The following is a 24,912-nucleotide window of genomic DNA, read 5'->3' as shown; positions in this document are numbered from 1 at the left end:
CCATGAGAGTCAGAAAATTTGGCAGTATACAAATAAAATAAATAAACAGTTCTTTATTGAGGGCACATTGGAATTTATCTACTTTATGTGTAATGGATACACAGAAGATAAAATTGTTGTTGTGAACAAGAAATTTTCCTCACTATTAACACACAGGCTAATCTTTCTACTAATTTAGATAAATTATAAATGTGCAAGTTAAACATTTATTGTTATCTATAGTTACCTATATTTCTCAACATGATTGACTGGAATGGAAGGTAAGTATAATCAGGTAGCAGCTGCATTTTTATAATGAATCCTACAGTATACTTCTTTGGTACAATTTTAAGATTATTTCTATACCCTTCGGAGAGAATTTGTACGCTTGTCAAATTTTACCACGCTCCAGCTGGGAAAGATCCAGCTATATCCCTCCCGCCATTTTTTCCCTCAGAAATTTATTTTTTTCGGGAAAACTGAACGAAAGCTGTATGCTATGGTATGTATCTTTAGCTATCTTAATAAAGGCACGGCCTTAATATGGATTCTTTGGTCAATGCATCTGCCTTCGCTCTTTTATTTGTGCTTAAGTGCTCTCCCACTCGAGGATCACCTCATAAATCTTGCTCGGAAGGAGCCCAGGGAGATGTAGAACGCGGCGCCGGATAACGGCCAAACGAGCTCAATCTTTCAAATAAACCTCGTTATCTTCATTGCGCTATCAACCCCTCCCAAGGGAGGAGGGAGATCCACGATAGAAAGCGCGCGCTTACAAGGGGGATCGCTTATTGGCTGATGCCTTTGGCCATGGGCGTATCGGCGTAACTTTTGTCTCCTTCGGACTTCGGCTCGGTGCGTAACCGCCTGTTTGATGCGCGGCTGCCTAAACCAGAATGTGATAGGCTCTTTCGGACGTCACTTAAGGACTCTCTCCGCCTCGTACTTTTTAAAACGCGCCCCGTCGCTCCGATAGGCAAAGTGATTGGCTTTGGGGTCTATCATTCAGTAGCGTGACGTAAAAGGCAATGGCGGAGGGTTGTTGGCTCAATCGGCACTCTAGGAAAGGAGGTGTGTCTCGCGCTGCCACGGAAGGCGGGCCCTTTGGCGTTTCCTTTGTGTGTGGGCACCAGTGGCCGGTTGCGAGCGCGCCTGAGGAGGAGTAGAAGCCGCCGCCGCCATTTTGTACGTTTCCTTTCCCCACCCCCTTTCCCCGTTCTCTGCCGGTGGAACTGGGCCGACCTGTCCCGCGACGAACATTGCCTCGTAACGCCTGTCGATCTTTGTCCGGCGGCAGCTGCCCCCTACCGGCGGCAGCAGTAGCAGCGAGGAGGCGTGTGACGGCCGCGGCTCCGGCATGGAGAACTCCCAGCTTTGTAAGCTGTTCATTGGCGGCCTGAATGTGCAGACGACGGAAGCTGGGCTCCGAGAATACTTCGAGGCCTACGGGACCCTGACCGACTGCGTGGTTGTGCTCAATCCGCAGACCAAGCGCTCCCGATGCTTCGGCTTCGTCACTTACTCGGCCGTGGAGGAAGCCGATGCCGCCATGGCTGCCTCCCCGCACGCTGTCGACGGCAACGTGGTGGAGCTGAAGCGGGCTGTCTCCCGCGAGGACTCGGCCCGGCCCGGCGCCCACGCGAAAGTGAAGAAACTGTTCGTCGGGGGCCTCAAGGGGGACTTGGGGGAGAACGACCTGGTGGAGCACTTCAGCCAGTTCGGCCCCGTGGAAAAGGCCGAGATCATCTCCAACAAGCAGAGCGGCAAGAAGCGGGGCTTCGGCTTCGTCTACTTCCAGAACCACGACGCCGCTGACAAGGCGGCAGTGGTCAAATTTCACCCCATCCAGGGCCACCGGGTGGAGGTCAAGAAGGCCGTGCCGAGGGAAGACATCCAGGCAGGAGGCGGGGGCTCTTCCAGGTCGAGCTGGGGCGGACGGGGAAGAGGAAGGGGCGGAGGTGGAGGAGCCGGTAATCGGGACCACAACGGGCTCTCCAAAGGCGGCGGCGGCGGCGGCGGCTATAACAGTTACGGAGGCTACGGTGGCGGCGGGGGCTACGGCTCGTATGGTGGCGGCTCTTACGGCGGAGGTGGCAGCGGCGGCGACTATGGCAACGGGTACGGCGGCTTCGGCAGCTACAGCCAGCACCAATCCTCCTACGGCCCTATGAAGAGCGGCGGTGCGGGTGGAGGCGGGGGCGGCAGCTGGGGGCCCCGCAGTAACAGTGGACCATACAGAGGCGGTTATGGCGGGGGAGGTTATGGAGGCGGCTCTTTCTAAGCGGGAATTCCCACCGATCCTTCTGGGGATGTCAGTTTTGTCTGCATGGAGTATGCTCTCCGTTTGTACCGGGCCAGGCCAGGTTTTCAATACTTCCCCTACTCTTCGCCTAAAGGCACCTTCATACAAAAGGTTCCAGTGATGCGAAGCAGATCTCGAATATTCCTGATGGGGTCGCTCTGCTGCCTGTGTCACTTTCTGAAGATGTACTGGGTCTTTCACACAACGATTTTGTGTTAGTCATTGATGGACTCTATTTTTTTATTGCTTGGACATTAGTCGTTTTTTATACTAGGAACAAGATATTGTTTTAATTTTGGTTTATTTGGGGTTGGGAGGGAAAGTCATGATTCTGAAGTAAAACTTGGGAGGGAAAGGGGAATTAACTTTGTAAGGACTTGGAATATCTACACAATTTTTTTCTACAAAATTACTCTGATTCCATGGCTGTAAAAGGGGTTAAATCGTTTTTACATTTTTATTTTTTAAATAAATCATTGTGTTCATTGACCTTTACATGTCTTTTTTCCTAGGTTTCATTCCGTACATTTCAAACAAAAGTTTGTTAAGTCAGAGAAAGTATTTCTTCTCGAGTAGCTACATGTGTTAGGAAAAAAAAATCGCTTTATTTCAAGTAAAGTGCTCAACTCTTTTGCTGCCCCACTACATTGGTTTTCTTACTACTAAAGATTTTGTGCCAGTTTTTGAAATGTCTTGGTGGATGAAGTTGGTTAAAATACCTTATTCTACATCCACAGTTTTGCAATTGGGCAGTTGCCTTGCACATACAGTTGGTCTGTTCTTTTGTATAGGGAGTTATCCGTAAAAAATGTTCTAACACATTTAAAGCATGTGCTTTTTTATATACATGTTCAAAATTTCAGATTTTTCAGTTTCACATTGTGTTATTTATTGGCTTGTCTGTAACAATCCATTTTTACAGGGGAGAATGCTTTCCCTTCTAATAAGTACTTTGTTTGCATAGTGAAGTCATTTCAACTGGATACTATCTTAATTGTTCTTATTAAAGAAGCCAAGTATTAAATAGAGTGCCATCTGCTGGCAGACTAGTTGACCTTTGTGTAAGTTTTACTAAAAGAGAACAAATTGGCTCTCAGACTTGTAGACCATTAGATTTTTAGATGGCAAGGATTAAACTAACATGCCAATAAAATGCATTGGCTGAAATGACACATTAAAATACAAGAAAGTAAAATTCTTGATCAGTTTAAGTATTCAATTTTTAAATTTTGTGCTCGGTGAACAATAAATGAGCCAGTAACTTAGGCCAATTGTAAATCAAACTTTCTGTAGTCTGCTTGATGTATTTGTAGCCCTTTCACACAGTAGAATTAACGTTTGTTGTTCTATTAACAATGTTCTAGAGAGAAACTGACTTCCTGAATAGAAATATAGAATAGTTATGAATATTGCAAATAAAGAATTGAATTCTTCACATGCTTCAGTGAGTATGTATGAAATGGCTAAAATGTTCATGGTTTTTAACTATTTAGATTTCAACCAAAGTATTATGACTTTACTTGAGCTGCTTTATATTTCAACATTTGCTAAATCAAAATTTTACATAGCACTAAGGTCTTAAAGTCAAAACTAGGTGATATTTAAAAGCTTATTTGACCCAGTAGATTAATAATTTCTAATAGGTGATAGTCATGGTTGAAGATAGGAGCTAGCTACTGAATGAATAGCCTGATGTGTCTTCAAGCATACATTTTTATTAATGTCATTGTTTACTCTAGATGTTCAGTTATTAAATTAACTCACAAATTGGCTTTCTATTTGATGCCCTACACATGTTATGTATACAGTTATCCATTTGGCTTGTACAATAAATAGTGGTTAGTGTAATGTGGAAATTCACTAAATTATTTGCAGCTTTGTTGTACACAAGCATATAGCAAAATTCTAATTGATCTGGGACTGTACACAGATTTTATCCATCAATATGTTCAATTGTTTTAAATTTAAAAAATAATATGAAAAAATCTTAATTGGTGTTTTAAAAAGTTATGCTGTCCAAAAATCTTGGGTTAAAGCAGTTTGAAGCAAGTTGGGACTTGGAGTAGGTGGCTTAACCATGTTGAATAAAGTGTTCTGGTTTTCTAATATCATTAAATTTTAGTGATTTACTGGTGCCTTTATCCTTTGGGGGAAGATAAGGTACCTCATAAGTCAGATCTCTGGGACTGTTATCGTTGCCTAGAACAAATACTGTGTGGCTTCTATTTGCCTTGTAGCTATAATTTATATAGTAACTAACTTTATTTCTGACTTTTCAGGCCCTTAAAAAAGTATATGCTTTATTCTGGGCTTGATACAAGGGAAGGTTGATTATGCTAAAAATTAAGTGTTAAAAAGAAATCCAATGAGAAATTAATTGCGTTGTCTTTTTCAAATACCTGTGTGGTGAGTTGCATAATTTTCTTTATCTTCAGCATTAGAGTTACATTTCTTTTACATCTGAGTATGTTTGTCTAAAAGAGCTAGGACTGTACACAGTTCTCAGTAATGTATGTGGATACTCCCCCTTAAGGGGTGAATACAAACTGCTTGTATTAACAGCTTTGGTAAAGATATGCAGTGATGTTCTTATAAAGTGTTATGTGCAGACCTTTGCGGGGTACTTTCTTGGACATTAAAATTTAATTGCTGCTTATAATACTTTTCTGTTTTCCAAAAACACATCATGGTGATAAACCACTGTTTATTATTATAGCAAAAACAGTTGTATATTGCCTATGGTGCTGTCCTCCGATATAATTATGACCCTTCAAATCTTCTGTGAGGTAATAGTCTCATACAATGAACTGCAAACTTTTCATACATAGTGGTTCTTAAATAACAGATGCTAAGTGCCCACATTGAGGTTGATTACTAGCAGGAAATGTTCTTGAGTCCTGAATGTATAAAACTTACCTATGTATGTGGAAATATGTACCATGATTCAATCATACTGTTCATTACTATTTGGTTAGATCAATATATCTTCTAATTTGGTCTATTTTCTTATGACAGGCGCAGTATGTGCCAGCTTTCATACATTGTAGCTTACTCTTGAGTATTATAAAGATTAACAAAGACTTTAAAAGTTTTAACAAATCATAAATTTAAACTGCACTATCTGAAGCTACAATGCTGTATTTTATTGCATATAATGTTCTAATTATATAAACCTACCTTGTTTTGTATTGGATGCAAGAAGCAGATTACCTTAATATTTTACTTTATGAAAGAATGAGGTAACTATAGAACATTGAAGACCAAAATTTGGTATTAATAGTGACAAGTCTAAGAATTATAGCTTGCCTAAAACTTTTTTGTTAGTATGTGAACAGTATCATAGAATCCAAGGACTCCTTGCTTAATTCTTTTTGAAAGTGTTCCAGGATAAGAGGTTTAGCTTGTTCAACATGCATGCAGCGTTCACTGAAATGAGGGCTGTGTCTTTATTACTCATAAATTTGAACTGTTGACCTTATGGAAGATAAGCCTGGTGATGTTGAAATAAATTTGCCAATCTTAACCTTAATAATTTTATTTTTAGGCCCATGGCTGTTATGTCTATCTGGTGAATGAAGAACAACATTATGCTTTATTTATTATGTTTGCTTTCTCTGTATTATTTTATATTAAAGCTCTGTTGAGAAAATATGCACAGCATCCTTTTCCCAGATTAGTACTCCAGATGTTGTGGACTTAAGCTCCAGTGATTTCTCAGAGCCAAAATCCAACATATTTGAAGGCAGAAGGTTGGGTAAGGCTGTGCTGCAAGCATAATTAAACTATAAAGATACCAGATTGAAATGCCTTATGTGTCTAAATTCTATGTACCTTTATAATCTCTGAACATAATGTTTCTGCGGTTCTAGACCCTTGTCTGTATTAGCAGACTGGTCAGCCATGGAACCAGTCTTTTTTATTCTAGCTTGAAATCCCAAATTAGTATTCTGTATGTGTGTATGAATGGGAGAGAGAGACCTTAAGTTTCCTAACCAATGAGTTATGCAAAAAAGGTTTTTATTAACAGTACATTGTGACACATTCCACACAAGATGATGTAATTTCAGCATCCTGTCATGGCATCTTGAAAGGTACAGTTTAAGTTCAGAAATTAAGTGAAGAATCCTACTTAAAACTTACATATACATTATGTGATGTGCAGTTGTATCTTTGAACTATTCATTATGTATGATATTAGCTTTTAGTATTTTTAGACCTTTCAGTTTCAGATCCATTATACCTGATGTCCTCAGAGGGCATTCACGAGGTTGGCAGTTTAATTGCTCAAAATCCCATGAGTGCTTGTTTATGGTGTTACAGTGTTTTCAGTTGAATTAAGTGATTCTGCATCTCAGAAGTTTGGGGTAATAGTCTGATTGGTGCTTGTTCATACAGTTGCATTCTAAAGTTCAGGCACCCTTTGGTCATATTATATCTCAATCCCTAAGTGAAAAGCTGACACAACCTCTAAATAGTACAAACACAACACTTCTGTAAATGTGAACGCTATCGAGTGAAGAAAATTGAAGCCAAAAAAAGTTTGATATTATCTGAAACATACATCCAAATCAACCGTGAAATACAAAGAAATGGTTTTGGAATGGCCTTCACAGTCCCGAGTTTGGATATTACTAACATTCAGTGGGGAGATCTCATGCACTTAAGAATATTTCTGAGGGAGAACACTTCTGGAAGGAAGAGGGGGGGAAAATTCCAAAGCAAGTACAGAAAGACTTAGATGCTGTGACATCTCTGTGTGTGAAGAAGATTAAAAAGTCAAGATGGTTGCAGCAGACCTATTGAAGCCCTATTATTTAGTGTATATGTGTGACAAAGCATTAAAAAAGGTGTGGCTTTAATCGTGTTAGTGTAACTGCCATCTTGATTTTTTTTTTTAAACTCTTCCCTCTCCTCCCAGGTACTGCAGCTTACCTGGCTACCAGAAACATTGGAAGCTGTTATTTCTGCCAAGAAAGTGTTACAAAGTATTGACTGAAAGGGTGTCCAAACCTTTGCACCTGATGTACTATTAACTGAACCTGAAACATTCATCTAAATACAGTATTAATGCATTCAAATTTGCAGAATGATTTGCTTAACTATGTACTTTATAGAGGTATTGGCTTTCATCTTGCTAGGGATTCACTGAAACAATTTGACTAGGGTACCTAAACTTGCATGCAACTGTACATGGAATAATTTAAAGAGTCATTTGGTTTACTATCAGAGTGATTTATATAGAATCTAAATCTGCAGGCAATGGGTTTTTTTTTTTAAAGGAAGCAACTTGGTCAATCTAAGGTTCCTGCAAAGGAATTCATATAAGCTGTTTTACTAAAAAAATGTAAATGTATTAGAAAACATGATTACACTATATAAAGGCAACTTATAACACAGGATGGTGATTGTCAAGTCTTCAACTATTGTACTAAATATTGTGAATGCTTGGATAACTTAATTATTTTTAGTGCAATATAATTTAACCAGTTTCTAATGCTGGAAGTTAATACAGCAAGACAATATGGAGACAATTTCAGTAAATCACGATTTCAGTTGTCCATTAGCAGTAGCAATCTATTTTCAAAATCCAATATTACGCACAAAAAATGGAGTAAATCAGCTTGACCTATAGCCTGTTCTGCTTTATAGATTTTATTATGTGCTTGTATAGGCCAAACTCAATATTTGGACTTCAGTATTATTACATGTTATCTGACTGCTGGGGCAGATACTAACAGCAAAACAGCTTAAAGCTGCTTCTGCAGGCAGGAGCAGGATATTTTTGTAATGTCTGACAAAATATGTAGAGGAACAAATCTCTACTACCCACCTCATTAGGAAAAAAAATGCTTTATTCTATCTAAATCACCCCCCCCCACACACACACCAGAAGCTAGTGTGATAAAAGTAGGGCATATATGTACTAAGCTTTTATTTGCTGAAAATTTGGACTATTGGTAATTTTAATGCTGAGTTTCACTACAATAATGAAAGTTCCTCCCCCCCCCTGCCCAAATCTCATGTCATACAGGTTAATGAAAATTAAAAGTGATTGAACACTTAGGTCTGGTCAGGATCATATAACCTTTGAGCTTATACCAGGGTAGGTAAATATTTTATACTGGTAGACATATCTCTGATCTTTTTATGGTTAGGGTCTGGCGGTTAACGGTGAACCTTTGCAAGAAAAGTGAGATTGCTCCCTGCCACCCCACATTCCCTTTATTTTTTGGGCAGTTGAGCACATTTCCTAACAAAGCACTAGATTGTGCTCATTTCCCATTATTTTTAAAGTGTGTCTCTAGGGCACGTGGTGCTCAGAGGCATTCTTGCAAATGAAGATGCTAGAGGGCTGATGCTTGGTTTGCAGTATGTCACCTTCCCTTAGTAAAAGAATAAAAGATAATAGGAAGACAGAATCTAGCAAATCCTAAGGTTTACATTTTTATCTATGTACTCCATTATAGACCAATAGTGATTTTGGTTGATTCACTTGCTGTGTTGCCAGAATGACATGATCCACATACAAGAAAACTGTTAGAAGGCTAGAAAGCAGAAGGTTGCAGAAGTATAAAATACAGTGGTACCTCGGGTCACAAACTTAATTCATTCCGCGACTCTGGTCGCGACCCGAATTGGTCGTGACCCGAATCAAATTTTCCCATAAGGTTCAATGTAAATATGGTTAATCCGTTCCGACCTCTATGAATTTGGTCGCCAACCGATTTTGGTCGCGACCCGAATCAAATTTTCCCATAAGGTTCAATGTAGATACGGTTAATTAGTTCTGAACCATATGTATTTTTTTTTTAAACCACAAAAATATGACACAAAGTACAGTACACTATGAAGAGAGAACGCTAACCTTGCTTGAGGCGTGGAGGACAGGAAGGTGGGTGGGGAGGCGGTTATTGTTTGGAGGGAGAGTCCCCCTCCCTACAGGAAGCCATGACCACGTGTGTCAGCAGGGAAAATGGCCGCGGATCCTGTTCGTCACCTGATGCGGAGTTTGCGAATGGAAGCAAAATTTTGCGAACGGTGCTGTTCGTGATCCGAATTGGTCGTGAACAGAAGCGTTCGTGACCCGAGGTACCACTGTACAATAAATTTGCCTGGGCAGAGAGAAAGTGTAAATTCCTCCAAAAACTATCTAGTGAGAAGTAAGCAAGCAGACATGGTATGAACTGCCATTTGTTGGAGAGAACAAGGGGAGAAGTAAGAGATTAGGCATGTGAGGGCCATGGTGTACAGGTAGTCCTCACCAATTGCAATTGGGACCCGCAACTCCATCGCTAAGTGAGGCAGTTGTAAGGTGAAATGTCATGTGGCTGTGTCTGACTTAATATCAGTTCCAGCTGCAGTTGTTAAATCACCACAGGTTAAGCACAATGTGACTGTGACTTGCAACTTCCTATTGGCTTCCCCATTGACTTTGCTTGTCAGAAGCTGGCTGTGAAGGTCACAAATGGCAGTCACATGACTATGGGATACCACAACCATGTGAATGTGCACTGGTTACCAAGCACCTGAATTGCTATCGTGACCATGGGGGACACTGTGATGGCCACAGCTTTGAGGACCACTGATAAGTCTCCTTTTTCAGCACCATTGTAATTTCAGTTGCTGAATGAGTGGTTGGTAAGTGAGGACTACCTGTAGTGGTTAAGGCACAAGGCTAGAAACTGGGAGATGGTGAATTCTAGTCCTGCTTTAGACACAAAGCCAGCTGGGTGGCTTTGGGCCAGTCACTCTTAGCCCTAGGAAGAAGGCAGTAATGGCAAATGACATCTGAAAATATTGCCAAGAAAACTGCAGGGACTAGTCCAGGCAGTCGCCAGGAGTGAAGACCGACTCAAAGGCACAAAAACAAAACCAAACCAGTGAAAATAGCCCATTTGTTTGGCTGGCTGCAAACTCTAGATTGCAACTCATTTTTGGAATCTATAAAAATGCATGCCCAATGTGTCTTTTCAGTTCCAGTACTGCAGTGATGAAAGTCACTGACATACTATGTTAATGTCAATTTTTTGGCTGTGTCAAATTTTTTGGCTTTGTCAATTTTTTGGCTTTGCATCCACATTGAGCCCGTAACTAGCTGTACCTTTTCTAGTTTTATGGCTGTTCAGCTAATAAATACACAAATATATAATAACTACATGAGCTGGGATTAGGGATGATTAATTTATGACTCACTACATTGTGTGAATCCAGAAAATTAGTTTTTAAAAAAGCACCTGGGTTGAGTGTGCCAAGTGAACACCAAGATGTAAGGACTGTAATAACACTTTTAAACTACAGTTTCCTTCTCTAAATTTGGGGCTGGCATTCTTTGCATTGAATATGAAAAGCATATACAAACTAGCGATCTTCCTTACTCCCTGTATTTATGATCAAAGCTTTCAGTAAATATTTAAGCAAGATTTTGCTCTATCTTCATTCTTGATGTTAACTGTTCTATTGCTTTAAACCAGCCTGAAGTACAGCAAGGCATATCATTTCAGTTGAACATATAGCATTTAATCACTGCTATCTCATATCACTTGGGGAACAAAGGAATTAAATAGTTTACAAACCTCATTTTGATTCTATGTCATGGTGAGGCTGTGATTTAAATGAACTTAAAATGCACATGCCCAACTATTTATTTTCTTTACTCCCCTATCCCTGCCAATCTATCTGAAATGGAAGTTGTGTGTATGGAAGAGCATGGAGAATGGAAATGATAGTTGGTACTTCACAACTGAAATAATAGGATATGATTTTCTAAAGAAAGCCCCCCTCCCCCTTCAAATCCATGCTCTGCATTTAACAATCTGCATGCAGTGCTGACTCTCACAAACCCAAGGGTGCCTCTATTTTGATTGCTGGGTTTGGGATGCAGCTGGCATTTCAAAGGTGATTTACCTGCCTTCAGTTAAGCTGAACACACAACCTAGCAAGAGGAAAAATGGGTGTGTAAAGCTAATCTTTACACTCACAATACAGCCCATTTTTTCTTAACGATACACGCAATATCCCTCCCGGTTCCCAAAACTAGATTTGTTCCAAAGACTGCCGCCAATTTAAAGCTGCAGTTTTTAACGTATGTTTTAAATAGACTGCCAGTGCCTGCCCTAGAGCTTTGGAATAGGGTGAGACAGAAATGCAACTAAGCGGGACGCAATGGACGCGCATTCCAAAGCAAGTGTCCCCTTCCTGGGGATAAACCACGGGGACAAGACAAAAAACGCTTCCTTCCTTTTCCGCCCTTGCTGCGTGTGCTTCGTCCCCCTTGTCGGTCCTTTTAAACGAGCAGATCCCCGCCAAAAAGATGCCCTGTGCAAATGCACCAGCCGGGGCGGTGCAATGTACCTATCCGCACAGCTGGTGTTGCCAGGAGACCGAGTCGCATGCTCGGAGCGGGAGGAAGAAAGGCAGAAGGGAGTGGGCTGCCGAGACTGGAGGCAGAGTAGCGGCGGCGGCGGCGGCGGCGGCAGCGGGGACCTCTGGGAAGGGAGTGTTCTCCTGGCTGCTGCAAAGTTAACCTGCCGCTGTTGCTTTAGGCGCGAGAGGAAGCGGCGCAAGGGCGAGAAGGAAGGCGGCCAGCTGAGCCCAGCCAGACCAGGGCGCCGAGCGGTTCGCTGCGGCAGCGCTCGAGAAGGAGCGGGCAGGAGGCGAGGGCGCATGCAGCAGGGCTCCAGCTCCGCTCCGGCGGCGCACAATGGACGACGAAAGGTTTGTGCGGCTCTCGCTCGGCGTGGCTCTGCGAAGCGATGCGAAGAGGGCAGGCGCCTTTTTGCTTGCGTGGGGGGGTGGGGGGGGGTCAGTGGGCAGAGCGCTCCGGGCTTCCTGCCGCCGGCTGAGAAAGCCTGGCGGAAGATGTCTTGGCCGGATTCAGTAGCATCCCCCGAAAGTTGGCTGCGGTGACCTCCGGGCGACGCCGTTTATTTGCGTCTGTTTATTCGTCGTGGCCCCGGAGGCTGCCCCACCGCCGCCCCTCGTTCGGAGACGGTCCCTCTGGTGAATCTTCCCCCCTTTTAGGGGAGGCGGTGGCGTTTGCACCGTGTGACTTTTTTTTTTTGTAAATCAAGGGTTCATTCATTGCGAATCTCTTTCATCACTTTTACAAATCCACCCCCCCCCACACACACACAGACACTTCCTGTCTCCAGTGGCCCTTCTTTGAAAGTGTCTTCCTCTCTCCTTCCGTTGCTCTGGGGAGCCTCGACGCGGAATTTTTTGTATCTCCTTTGCAAGCGGTAGTCATTTTGGGAAGCCGATTCCTTTTCGCCGGCGCAAAGCTTTTAACTTCGTGCTCGGAGTTTCAATACACTTACCGGAAAGATGGTGAGGTGAGGAGTGTGTGCGTGCGTGTATGGGTGTGTTTGACCTGCGGGTGAACATCCCACCCTGACCGGCCAGGCAGTAAAATACAAGAGCAGTGATTAGATTCAGCCCTGCTGATTCGAACATGAGCTCCCCTTTCCCTTTGGCTCCTCTTCCCCCTCCCCCTCCTTCTTTCCACTGCTGTTCTGCAATTCACTTTTTAATCCACATATACATGCCTGCTTAGTTCCCTGGCACGGCAATTACATAGGTGAAAGGTTAACTTGTTTGGGTTTAATGAATCTCAAGCCGCAGGAAATATGTGTGAGTGGGAGCCTTTGCCGTTGCTATGGGAACATGTTTGTATTTTTGTAGAGCTACACCGGATAAATTCACACAATCTGCTTCTTAGTGTGGGATGCTAGTTGCTGCTGCTCCTTGAGAGGTTTATCATGGTCGTTGCTGACTGAATAATCTTAGCTACAAAGTGGGGAGCAGTTTCTTATGTGGATTTCCAAGTGAAGTTTTGATGTAATCCATTTGAGGCTCCCTGATATTTGTATGATCATAAGGTATGACTTGATACAATTGTGCATCACAGTGAATGATCTTGGTTTGCACACTGCTCAATGATAGCAAATTATGCAATTAATTATATAAGAGAAGAACGGAACCCTTGTTTCCAACTGAGTGGCAAATGATGTCTTCCAATCTGTAACTTTTCTTCTGTTTTTGATCTTTGGCATTTCTTGATGTTTAGTTTGGATCTTCTTAACCTGGAAGTTTTTGAGAAATTTTAACTAAGAAAAGTACAATATGTTTACAAAGACATTACTGCAAAAACAAAGCCAACACTAGCTATGGCTTGTAAGATGGCAGGTGGAAAAGCAAAAGAAATTTGAACATCTAATAAAAAGGTGACTAGTCTATACCAGAATGCATGAATTTTAGGACCTGAGGCCATGAGTTATGCACCCAGAAGTAAATCTAAAGGGTTGCTGGGGCCAGAACAATAACTAAATTTGATGTAATTTATGCTTACATTTAATTACACTTAATTTAATGAAATGCTGTTCTTATGATGACTCCCTCTGTATTTAACGTGCCCTATCATGTTGCACCTTTGGAGGGAGTCTGGAGGCTGCATTCAAAACTTTTGGGTAGATGTGCGCAGCCATGGGAACTTATGTTACTTACAATGCTATTCAGTGCTTAAGAAGAATGATAAACTGTAGTGCATGAAATATGGCGGGAAGTTATATTCTTATTTCTCAGTAATTAGAAAAGTGTTTTCCCCTCACTATGAGAGAATTCAGATTGATGAAACAGTGGCCATCCTCCCCCAGTGCAAACTCAAAGCTTGCTTTCTTGGAAAAACAGGATATGTCAAGCACTTCCTTTTTACATTGTTAACTGGACTTGTTCAGGAAAAAAACACATGGAGACTGCTGTGCATTGAGATAGAAGAGCAACTGCTTGCCTTTGCGGCTCTTGTTATGGGAAGGAACGCTGCTACGGATGTTATTTGAATGCTGGGGTCCAGTAACTTGGGAATCAGCCTCATTAAAGTGGGTGAGATGTGGCCTTCTTTTTTCTCTTTCAGTGGCCTGATTCACTAAGCCAAAAGAAGGATGATAATGTTTTAGGCCCAGTATATTTTGCAAACTTAGACTCTTTTGGCTTACAAAGTGTAGTTTGTGATTAGGTACAGTGTGTGAACCCAGCCAGGTGTGGATTATTTGACAAATTATGGTGCAGTAAACCATGGTTTAGCACAGGAATAGGCAACATTTAGGAGAACATTTAGAATTTCAAAAGCATGTGATTAGGGCACTCAAGGCCACTGTCCTAACACATGTAGTCCATCACAAAATTCCCACTTACCAGAAGAGCCAGTTTGGTGTTGTGGTTAAGGCACCAGGCTAGAAACTGGGAGACTGTGAGTGCTAGTCCCGCCTTAGCCATAAAGCCCACTGGGTGACCTTGGGCCAGCCACTCTCTCTTAGCCCTAGGAAGGAGGCAATGGCAAACCACTTCTGAAAAAAACCTTGCCAAGAAAACTGCAGGGACTGGTCCAGGCAGTCGCCAGGAGTCAGAGCTGACTTGAAGGCGCACATACACACAGAGGAGGCAAACTGACTCCCCAGGGTGATCAGGGCTGTGGAAAGATTAGACATTAAAATGAACAATGAACAATAATAGATAGATTAGATAGATAGATTAGATAGATAGAGCCATGCCTTAAAAAACCCTAAAACCTTTCTTGGAATGATAGGTTGAGACTTACAGGTGCTGCTTCTGAGTGGGGAAGGGCATCTGTGTGCCATGGAACAGTCTCCTGGAAATCAGATTGATCCCCCAGATTATTGGCTTTCCCTAAGCTTTTAAAAACTGAATTGTTGTGGAGATCTTATGGAGGAGGAAATTATCCCACTGGTTTTTTATTATTGCTTGATTTTGTTCTATTTTATAATTTTTAATTTTATACTATGGATTTTTTATTGTAAATTTATTGTATTGTTGATTTCATATGGCTATTGTTAACTGCTGAGAGTCTGAATAGTGGCAGGTATAAATCTAATAAAACAGTAAAAACCAACATAAATATTATATTATAGAACAAATAATTTTTCAGTTATACCGCAGTTAACTAATTGCATAATTAACATGGAATAATAGGCATGTGGGCACATGAAAAGAAAGCAGTTATCCACTTCTCCCCATAACTTCAAAATCAAATTCAAATAACAAAATGGATTACTCATTTCAGTGATAAAAATAATCCTTTTGCATCAGAATGAAAACATTCATTTCCTTTAAAATGCAAGAGAGGATAATCATGTTTTAATCTGATATCTAAAAAATAGATTCCTGTCAAATTCTCTTGTGAAAGGAAATCCATACCTTGGGTATGACTACTGGGGAGGAAAAAAAATACCCTTATTGTTGTCTACTCATTTTTTCGTAGCGGGTAACACTCTGAAACACCCCCCACCAAAACTGGCAGGGTGAGCTACTGTATATAAACAGGCAGCAAACCCCACAGTCATTAGCACCGATGATGTTACCTAGTTGGGTAATGAAATGTCTGCAAGCAAACAGCCAAGCTCAGAGAGCACCAAGGATTCCACAGTTTAACCCTGAGTTACAGATATTCTCTTCTATTGGATTTTAATTCCCTTGTCAATTGACATGGGCAGAGATTAGAGTGAATTGGAAATTTATTTTTTCCCCTCTAAGTGTGATATAATGACTATGGCAACTTGTTGCCTGAAGAAGCCTGCAGTTCATTTTCATCGACTGGATTTTCTGGTTTTGGTGGGGTTGCTTTCTTGTACTGGCAGTTACTGTACTAAGTGATGACAACAATTACTGTAGCAGGTTATGTCTGATTTTATATTAACCCTAAGGTAGGGATGTTGGTATCATGTATCCTCTAACAGTCACATTTTAAATTCAAAATAACACATTTTGTAATAAAATATTATTTGGACAGGAAAAAATAATGGTTGCCCTCTCATGTAGCTTCTCCTGGTGACTTAGATGGGCAAATCCATGCAGATTTCATGACATGATATGGAATGGCTTGCCATTGCTTTCTTCCAGGATGGCGTTCCCCCCCCGCCCCCACTCTAGCAACGTTATACTACCGTATTGTGAATGCATCTTTTTTTTTCTGACTGTCATATATGCCCTCAGTATATTTACCACTTGTTTTCTGGTGAAGCCACTTCTATAGCATTTAAGTAATTTCAAAAGCTTTTTTTCTAAAATATTTTGGAAAAACTGAAAGAAGCTTGTGATGGAATGGGTAGAGAAGAGAGAACATGTCTTTGCCTAATTTATCTGTTTCTTCCCTCTTGCCCATCGTACGTAACTCTTTCTTCTTAGTAAATAGACACATATGTGAACATGCTGTTCACATTCTGGACTGGAACAGTTTCCAGGATAGTGTGACTTATATCCCGTTTAATCAATTCATGGCAAGAATCCTAAGCTTGTAGAAGAATTATCCATTTTGGCTTCTACCATTTCATGTTACTCTGATCTGACATTCCAGTGGAGTGTCTTTACACGTGGTTTATTCCATTAGAAGGCATGCATGGCATGTACATTGTTTCAAGACATCTGCTATCCATGGAATATGTTTGATAGATATACACACACAAATTCTATCCTTCATTGAAATGGGTTCTCTCTTGATTATGCATTAGTATAAAGTATATTTAAATGTTGCTGGAAATATTGGCAGGTTCCGTGCTTTTCAGTGTTGACAATTTTAATTTTGCTTATGAAAGTTTGGAAAACTGACCAGTGCCTGAAGCTGAGATTTCTCTTTTTCCAGTAAATAATGATATATTGTCACAGTTAGTGAATGCACGAAAAAGAGACAACTGCCATAGTCTTCTCATCTTTTAATGACTATCATGAGCACATATAGATGGAAAGCATTTAAAAATATATTTAATATAATTTTAAATTTATTTATTAGATATATATCCTGCCTTTTGCTCAGGAGGTCGAGGTGGTGAAGTAATACTAGGTGAAAGAAATTCAGATTTAGGTTTTTTTTTTTAAAGTAATTATTTCCTCTTTAAATCCTTGAGCCTACCTTTTTAATAGCATTTTTTTGGCCTTGTTTTGCAATCAGTCTTCCCTAACAATATTTTTGTTTCTTTTCTCTGAATTATCCCAGCTAATCAGTTATATATTCCTATTAAAGGCAAAGTCATTAACATAACATTGTTCATCCTTTACAGATTATTTCCAGATTACAGATTTTAGCAAGATTTAGGATCTAGTCTATTGGAAGAATCTCAAAGAGAATGCAAAGCACGCATTGCTTTTCCAACATATCCAAATAACACAACCAAAGTTGTGTATCAAAAATTGTTGATTTCCTTTGATTGTTTAGATTTGTTTGCTAAAGCTTCCCAATCTATGATTATCTGATATCTGGGATATTTTTCATTGTCATCCTACATTATATCTCCAAAAAACATGTTTTCTATTGTCTTTTAGTCATGTTAGTTTGTTCAGGGAGAAGAAGTCTGAAAAACATTGTAAGGTGGTATTTCTATTGGAGCTGACTAAATCATACAACACCGAGAAAACTTTAAATTCTCCAGAAGCACATCTGGAAAAGGAGAGGGGGGAAAGCTGTTAGTGCTATAGGAACACCAGTTTCTGCATTGGAACACTCAGTTTCCCCTTGGTGTAATCAAATGTAGTTAAAAGACAAAATAAAACTTAGAAAATACCAATAAGAGAAAAGGAAGGGGGTTTGACCCAGTCAAGAACTTATTACTAGTAGTTGAGTAGTATTACTGGTCCTTGAGATTTTACATTGAAGTAAGAGAGAAGCAGAAAGAAGGAAGGAGAGAAGGTAAGACTCAAAAAAATCCACTATCCCAAGGAGAAAACCCTCTTGTGTGGCTCCAGGGAGAACTCTTGGGAAAACTGGTTTTCTAAAATATAAAAGCTTCTGGCCTTCATTCCTGTTTCTGGATCTAATGATTTTAAATAAACAATAATAAAATACATGTTTGATTTCATGGACCTTGGATTAGTGGACTTGAGGTTTAATGGACAAACTCAGCTAGATCTGAATTTTGTCCAAATGTCAGTCTGTAATACTATTCAAACAGTGGACAAAGTCTGTTGTTTAGTGAATTGGTACAGATAGTGCTGTCTGCTTCCCCCCAAGTAGCAATAATTCTTATCAGTAAAATAAGCTTTTTCAGGTGAGAGTGTGTTTTGTGTTTAACAGACATTTGGTTTCCTTCCATTAGTCCATTAAATCAATGATTACTTCTAAGTTGGGAACTGAATGCTTCTCCTTGCTTTTCAAATCTATTTCTAAAACAGCAGCAGTGTTGGTACATTAACTATTGTTTTTAACTCAAGTTATGGCTTCATTCTACTTCTTTTCTCACTGTGAGCCTTAAATACACTATTAGAAGGGTAAGTATTTAAAATAATTGTGTTGCTTTTTTGTTTTACTTCATATGACATTCACATGAGTGGTATTTTGATTGATGTTGCCATCATTTTTACATTTCCATAAACCATCTTGAAAAAAGTTAAGTCCCCATTAATTAATTGTAGGTGCCCATAATCTCACAGCATATGAGGATTTTGCAGGATCTGGGCTATTTTAAAATCAGGTTCTAGGAGGATTGGTTCTTGTTAGCAGAAAAAATTACTGATCTTTCTTGTAGGATGCGGCAAGGGTAGGCAACTATTTTGTGGTGTTCATGGGCTATCCTTTTAGTTAGTGGTTTTTCTGCCCACATCATGTTGGAGTACATCATGAAAGAGTGTGAGACTGGTTTTCTTTATCTTTTTACATGGTGAGCAGGGAGGTCTTGGCTGTTATTTTTTAACAGTTGATGCCTAATCTTAAAATATTAAAATAAACTTCAAATGATGGAGAACTACACTGCCAATTTTCAGTACTTTCTAGCCGCATTTCAGTGGTGTCTATGAGTTGCAGGTTGATTGAGATTAAATGCTTCTACTCCAAAGAGGCATACGGTATTTCTATTTTAATACCCTTTGTAGCATTGCTTCAAATAAGCCTTGGGGTGAAAAAGTGGATTGTACTGCAGTCAGCAATACAACTTGGCATCCATTACGAGCTTTGCCGTACATACAGTAGGGTTACCTCCATTCCTGGGATTATAGATAGTAAAGAATAATTTATTTTTTCCATTGTTTCTTTTTTGTATTCTTTTTTCTCATTTTTGTATGCAGTGGATTCCTGCTGGGTAGATCATGGACATATAGGTTCAAGACTTTGGTGGAATCTATGAAATTTCAATCCCACCAAAAACAAAAAAACAAAAACAAAAAACCCCTTGCTTTGCTAGGAAATGATTATATTCTGTAAGTAATGTCCCTTTGCCCTTTAGGTGCTTCAGTTAAACTATTGTTTAGTGCTACTACCATTTGATGGTGCAATTACGAGAATTGTGGGCTTTGGAAATATGTTGCTATCCAAGGTAGAGCAAACTGCTTTTCATCTAGCCTTCCAGAAGTTAGCCTTTCCCCCTTCAGACAAGAAGTATAATGTTCATATTGTACTTGGCATTTCTTTTTTTAGAACTCATTTGCTTCCTTCCATTTAGTCCATCTGTTCAGTTCTCTTACATTTTATCCTTGGCCCAGGATGGAAGCTATTGGGTTTGTTATGGACAAAGCAGCACACCTTTAAAATGTGTCTAAATTGGCAGCATGTAAACCGAGTATAACTCCTTGGCATTGAAATGACCTCTTTTAAAGTATCTAGCAAACCTGTTACGGAGATCAGTTTGAAGAAAAAGGTTTTGTATGTTAGCTTTATTAAAACTTTTGATCCAACTCGAAGAAAGTTTTGCTTGTCCCTCAAGGAAGTGCTCTGAATAACCAGAGAGCAAATAAATGTAGCTTTAGAGCTTTCAAAAATACATGAATGTGGGGAAAAAGCTGTTTTTCTGCCTCTTAGCTAAGTGGTAACCTTTTCCCCATTTCTCTTCCACAACAAGCAAAAAGTTCAACTTGTTTTATGGGCTAGACCCTAGTGAAATATGTCCCATTTCTTATCAAGTTTGGGTCCTATGCATCAGTTGCTTTGGGCCAATAGCTGTGATTTTGCTATTAAAATTCCACTGATAAGACGTAGCACCCAGCTCTAATAAGCTGCCTTCTGCATCTTGTCTGCCTTTATTACTGGTGCTGCCTTAACAGCAAATGCCCTCTTTTCCAAGGGTCTGAATGTCCAGCTGCAGTTTCCTTTTCCCCCTAATAAACCATCATTTCATTTGCCATTGCTTGCCATCCCTTTTTTCTCCATGCCAAGACAATCGTTCCAGTCCTACCCACCAAAGTATATAAAAACCACCTTGACTGCTTTTTCCCCTTCCACTGAACAAAACCCATCTTACCTATTTTGCCTGGTAGCCTATTGCACAAGCCTGGGAGGGGTGGGGGCAAGGGTTAGGGAGTGCTGCAGAAGTCATCTGAAAGCCAGACTCTTTTCTCCTGTTAAGGAGAAGCCTTGAAGAGGACGCCTTATTTTCTGTGGAGTTTGGTAGAAGTGTTCTGAGAAGAGGAGGCAGTAAATGAATATTGGAGGAGGGAGGTAACCAGTGGATTATTTCCAGGGAAGGAAAGTATTGGAGAGTTGGCATATGAAGGTGGGTCTGAAAGGGTAGGCTGGAAGGGAATGAGGGCAAGGAGAAGTTGCTTTCCTTAAAAAACCGGGAGAAGCATCAGGAGGGGTTCCACCACCTTGTATGCATAAGCAAAATCACCCAGTCTGCCCAGTTCTTAGCTTCTATTTATGGTGGCTAAGGGCCCAGTTTAAAGTGAAAGCTGGCTTTGTGAGATGCCACGTGGGTAAGTTTGCTGCTTCCCCAGGCTCATGAGGCATCTCTCTTTAGGGAACGGCTCAATTAGCCTTCTGTCTTTTCAGGAAGCATTTACCTACAGCAGAATTGGCCAGTGAGTGTGGGTTTCTTTGTTTTGTTTTGTTTTGTTTTGATGGAACTGGTTTGGCAAGATTCTGTGTTTGTTTCTGAGCTGAGTGTAGAAATGGCCTTGCCTTAGAGCTATTAACAGACGCTTTTGGATTAGGTAGTACATTCACTCCAGTAGTCCTCTCCATTTAACCTTGAAATTGCACTAAAGTATCGGGGAAAGAATGTATGAATTGCTTTTTATATCAGTGAATGAAGTGCTGAATAATTTACTTCAGGGTGTGGCTGCAGAGTGATTATTGTTTCAGATTTGTGAAACGTGTTTCCAGTTGAAACACTGGATCTGGATGTTTCATGGGAAAAAAAAAAAACATTTCCGATAGTTCCTTTGTTTTTCAGGTGCAATAGATAGATCAGTTGTAATTCCAATGTCTCTGACTGTTTACTTTTTAATCCAGATAGCATACTGTATTTACCCAAAAGGACAATGACTGTGTTTTCCCCAAGAAGACTAGGCAGAAAAACTCATCTGCCTCCATTACCATATTCTTAATAAATCTAAGACTCAGAGAGTTAAACATATTCCTTTCCACATGAATACTTTTTTTTAATTACACATAAATGTGCAGAGATATTTAAAACCTCATGTATGCTTGCTTTGGTTAAGCAAAGAATTTGTGCATGTGTTCTGAGCACATATTTCACATAGTTACATCAAAGGCATTCACTTTGCATGGTTGAGATATTAAAACAGTACTCCAGTTACACTTTGCAGACATAGTATAGACAGCTGGTTGTGCAAGCTAATAACTTGTAATCATTTGTAATATTTGACAATGAATGAGATTGTGGCTTTGTGTTAATTATTAGGTCATATTTTATCTTAGTTCTTGCAAATTAAAAGGGGTGTTTACTTGCTTTTCTTTCTTGTCTTCAGCATCAAGAGGTGCCCCCAACCACCTGAAGCAGATGGAGATAAGGACCAGCGGACAGTGACCATCAATCCTTGTCACATGGGAAAGGCATTCAAAGTCATGAATGAATTAAGGAGGTACTTCTTCATGTTCAGTTTGCATCTCCTTGCAATTATTAGCCACTTGCTAGCTGGAGTCAGAGGCATGTAACCTGCAGAATGCTTTGTTTTTGTTTGGGGAAAAAGATACTCAATTCAAGCATGATCTTCAAACTCGATTGCTGTACTTTGTATGAAGTTCCTCATGTGGAACTCCCAAATCATATGGTGCTTCACAGTAGAACACAACTGCTGGTGCTGTTGTACAAAATAACTATATTATTTAAGCAATCTATTGGATACTGTACCTTAAGCAATATTGATATACTTATTTATTTTATTATATAGATTTGTATGCAGCGTGATTCACCAACCTAACTTTGGGAATCTGCAAACCAGGACTGTTCTAGTTTTTACAGGGGCCCTGGACTGCCTCCAGTCTCTGCTACTGGGTTTTCTTCCTTCCCCACTTGCCCTTTGCTAGGCACATACTTGCTTCTTCTCCCCTTCCCTGTAGCTAGTTTGATGTTGGTTGCAATAAAGCTACAGAACCCTAACAAGAGGGGCAAGGGGATGCCCATCTAGGATATAACATGATGGCAGGAACAGATCTCTCAGGTGCTGAAAGGGTGCTGAGGGCTGTTGTGGCCAGCAGCAAATCTTGACTTTGGTGAGATGTCTATTGGTCAGGAGGATCCTGTGTCTGACTGGGAAAATTCAGATAGTAGCGTGATGAAGGACAGAAGGTCTGTAGCACTGCTTTCCATTCTGAGATGGTGCAGTTAAACTTCAGTGGTACACAGTGGTAAGGAGTAGGGGAGACCATTTGGCCAATAAAGCCAAGGTGGATAGTCTGCAGCAATCACATTGTAAAGGTCACATTATAAAGAACGTATCTGGAAGTTTGCTACTCTCAGATTCAGTCACAATAAAACAATTTTAATGCAGTTTTCTACTTGGACAAATGTCCATATAGTTCAGATGTATAAAATGATAGGGCAGTTCTGCTGGTATTAAATACATCTATACCTAATTGCAGAGGAAAAATGGCTAGTTTATTACTTGTTTTGTTTTTTGTTTTACTGACAATGCTCATACAATTAAACATTTTGTGATGCTGTATGCAAGAGTGTATATTTTCTGCCATTCCACTAGTCTGTAAAAATGGCCTATGATAACAGCTAATCACTTTTTTAATTAAGGTAGTTATGTATGTGTTTGAGCTTATGAATAATTTTTTTCAGAGCAAACTGCCCACTGGATATTATTTAGAGATACATAAATTAATCTATTCTTGTCTTGGGCTAATGCAAAGGGTATTTGTGGATAGAATATTCTTTGCCACATGGAGATAATCATATTAGACATAGTAAATGATCTGTTCTCCCATCAAGATCTGAAAGCTGTTGATTAAATCAAAAAGCGAAATCTACTTGGATTAATTGGCAATATTTTGTCTCTAGTTGTTACACAGGTCTAGAAGAATAACAAAACACTTTGAGGCAAGTTTTGTTGCAGGAGTCTAGTGAGAGTCTAGTGGTTACCTGTAAGCACCAGTGTTGCTCTGCAGACTTCTACCTTGGCATTCTTCAGGCTCCATGGCTTACCTGACTTTTTTTGTGTCAAAACTATAGCAAAGCACAGGTGCCTGCCTTATAGTAGAATGCACTACAATAGAATGGTACTAGCTGAATTGCAACATGCTGCCCAAGAAATGTGGCCAGGAGAGGAACCTAGTACTTTTCAGAGGTACCTCTGTTGCATTCCTTGTCTATGCCACCCATGGAACCACTGTTCTGTGAGTTAACATAAAAATCAGGAGTCTAAGTTTTGTACCTTTTAATAGCATGTCTTTTAATAAACCTTGTTAGTTGGAAAAGATACTACCAGACTCCTGATTTTTTGCCACCAGAGACTAATACAGCTTTCCTCCTGAAATGAGTTCACAGAAGTGCAGCTGTAATGTTTAACAGCTCGTCATCAGCCCTTGCTTGGTGATACACACACCTTGCTTTATAACACAACAGCCATGCCATGGGATGAACACATGGAAGAGCATTTTCATGCCCTGTCTAGGAAGGTACCAGTCCTGAGTGAATTATCTTGCCCATTATCCCTTGGTAGCAAATTGCTTTTGCCTCTTCTTTGCTGGCATAGAACATGAAAGACTGGAGGACTGTGGGTTGTATGCTGCTTCAGTTGGGATACAAGAGAGATTAAGATGTTAAAATACTAGATTATTCTTTTTGTAACTTGAATGCTATGGGGGATAATGGGAAAAGAGTGACAGCATTCCTCTTGGAGGAAGCTAACAGTGTATGCTGCCTATGATGCCCTTCTACACAAGCTAAACTGCAGCTGCCCTGAAATCCCAGCCATCTCTTCCCTTTCATGCTAATTGCTGATTTATGCTTGCTGCTGCTGCTGTTGCTGTGCCATTGTAGAACAAAATATAGCAGTTGTTGAATGCTTTAAATTGGTAGGCAAAGGCTGATTGCCATATCAGGGTTATGTAGAAAGGTGTTTAGGGGCCACTGAATTAGAGTAGGGACAGGAAAAAGAGAAAAAACCCTGTCTGCCTCCAGTGGCATTCTTCAAGGAAGGTATATACCCATGAATGGAGGAAGGAGAGTCTTAGCTGGTGGGACCTGGTGCTGCCACCTGTCTGTATAACTTGGGATTCCTTCACATGTTGGTGACATTAAAAGCCTTCTGAGCCTTCCCTGTCATGTGAGCTAGTCCAAGAATGGATGGTTGCCTTGCCTGTGGGATGTTAGCATTGGCACTGGAAATTCCAGGCATCATTAAATTATGTTTATTTATTGATTATCCTGATTTGTTAATGTTTCTATTTA

The 24,912-nt window shown here is 40.4% G+C and overlaps 2 protein-coding genes across 5 annotated transcripts in view; both read left to right on the top strand.

Annotated features, from left to right (window-relative positions):
• Window positions 1-240: 240 nt before the first annotated feature.
• Window positions 241-2,770, top strand: HNRNPA0 (heterogeneous nuclear ribonucleoprotein A0). The gene has a single exon (XM_088133793.1). It carries the CDS (start codon window positions 1,337-1,339, stop codon window positions 2,258-2,260), a length of 924 nt encoding a protein of 307 aa, XP_087989919.1. The 5' UTR covers window positions 241-1,336; the 3' UTR covers window positions 2,261-2,770.
• A 1,088-nt stretch (window positions 2,771-3,858) lies between these two features.
• Window positions 3,859-24,912, top strand: part of KLHL3 (kelch like family member 3) — a 57,002-nt gene continuing 35,948 nt past the window's right edge. The window contains exons 1-2 of one of the 4 annotated variants that reach the window (XM_007427461.3): window positions 3,859-11,995; window positions 21,983-22,096. In XM_007427461.3, the coding sequence (XP_007427523.1) occupies window positions 11,982-11,995; window positions 21,983-22,096 (128 nt within the window). In that variant the 5' untranslated portion in view covers window positions 3,859-11,981. Of the gene's footprint in view, window positions 11,996-12,073; window positions 12,613-21,016; window positions 21,071-21,982; window positions 22,097-24,912 lie in introns of those variants that run through there. The other 3 variants (XM_088133790.1, XM_088133791.1, XM_088133792.1) reach the window with 3 other exon arrangements.

The sequence above is a fragment of the Python bivittatus genome, unplaced genomic scaffold (genome assembly GCF_059951505.1).
Source record: "Python bivittatus isolate LINGU-HERP-01145 unplaced genomic scaffold, Pbiv_v1 ctg000080_np1212, whole genome shotgun sequence".
Classification (NCBI taxonomy): domain Eukaryota; kingdom Metazoa; phylum Chordata; class Lepidosauria; order Squamata; family Pythonidae; genus Python; species Python bivittatus.
The sequence above is the reverse complement of the archived record's forward strand: the minus strand, read 5'-3'. Positions and strand labels throughout refer to the sequence as shown.

Bases quoted from the DNA above. Each gene is read 5' to 3' on its own strand.
- HNRNPA0 (XM_088133793.1), top strand. From the start codon at position 1,337: ATGGAGAACTCCCAGCTTTGTAAGCTGTTCATTGGCGGCCTGAATGTG.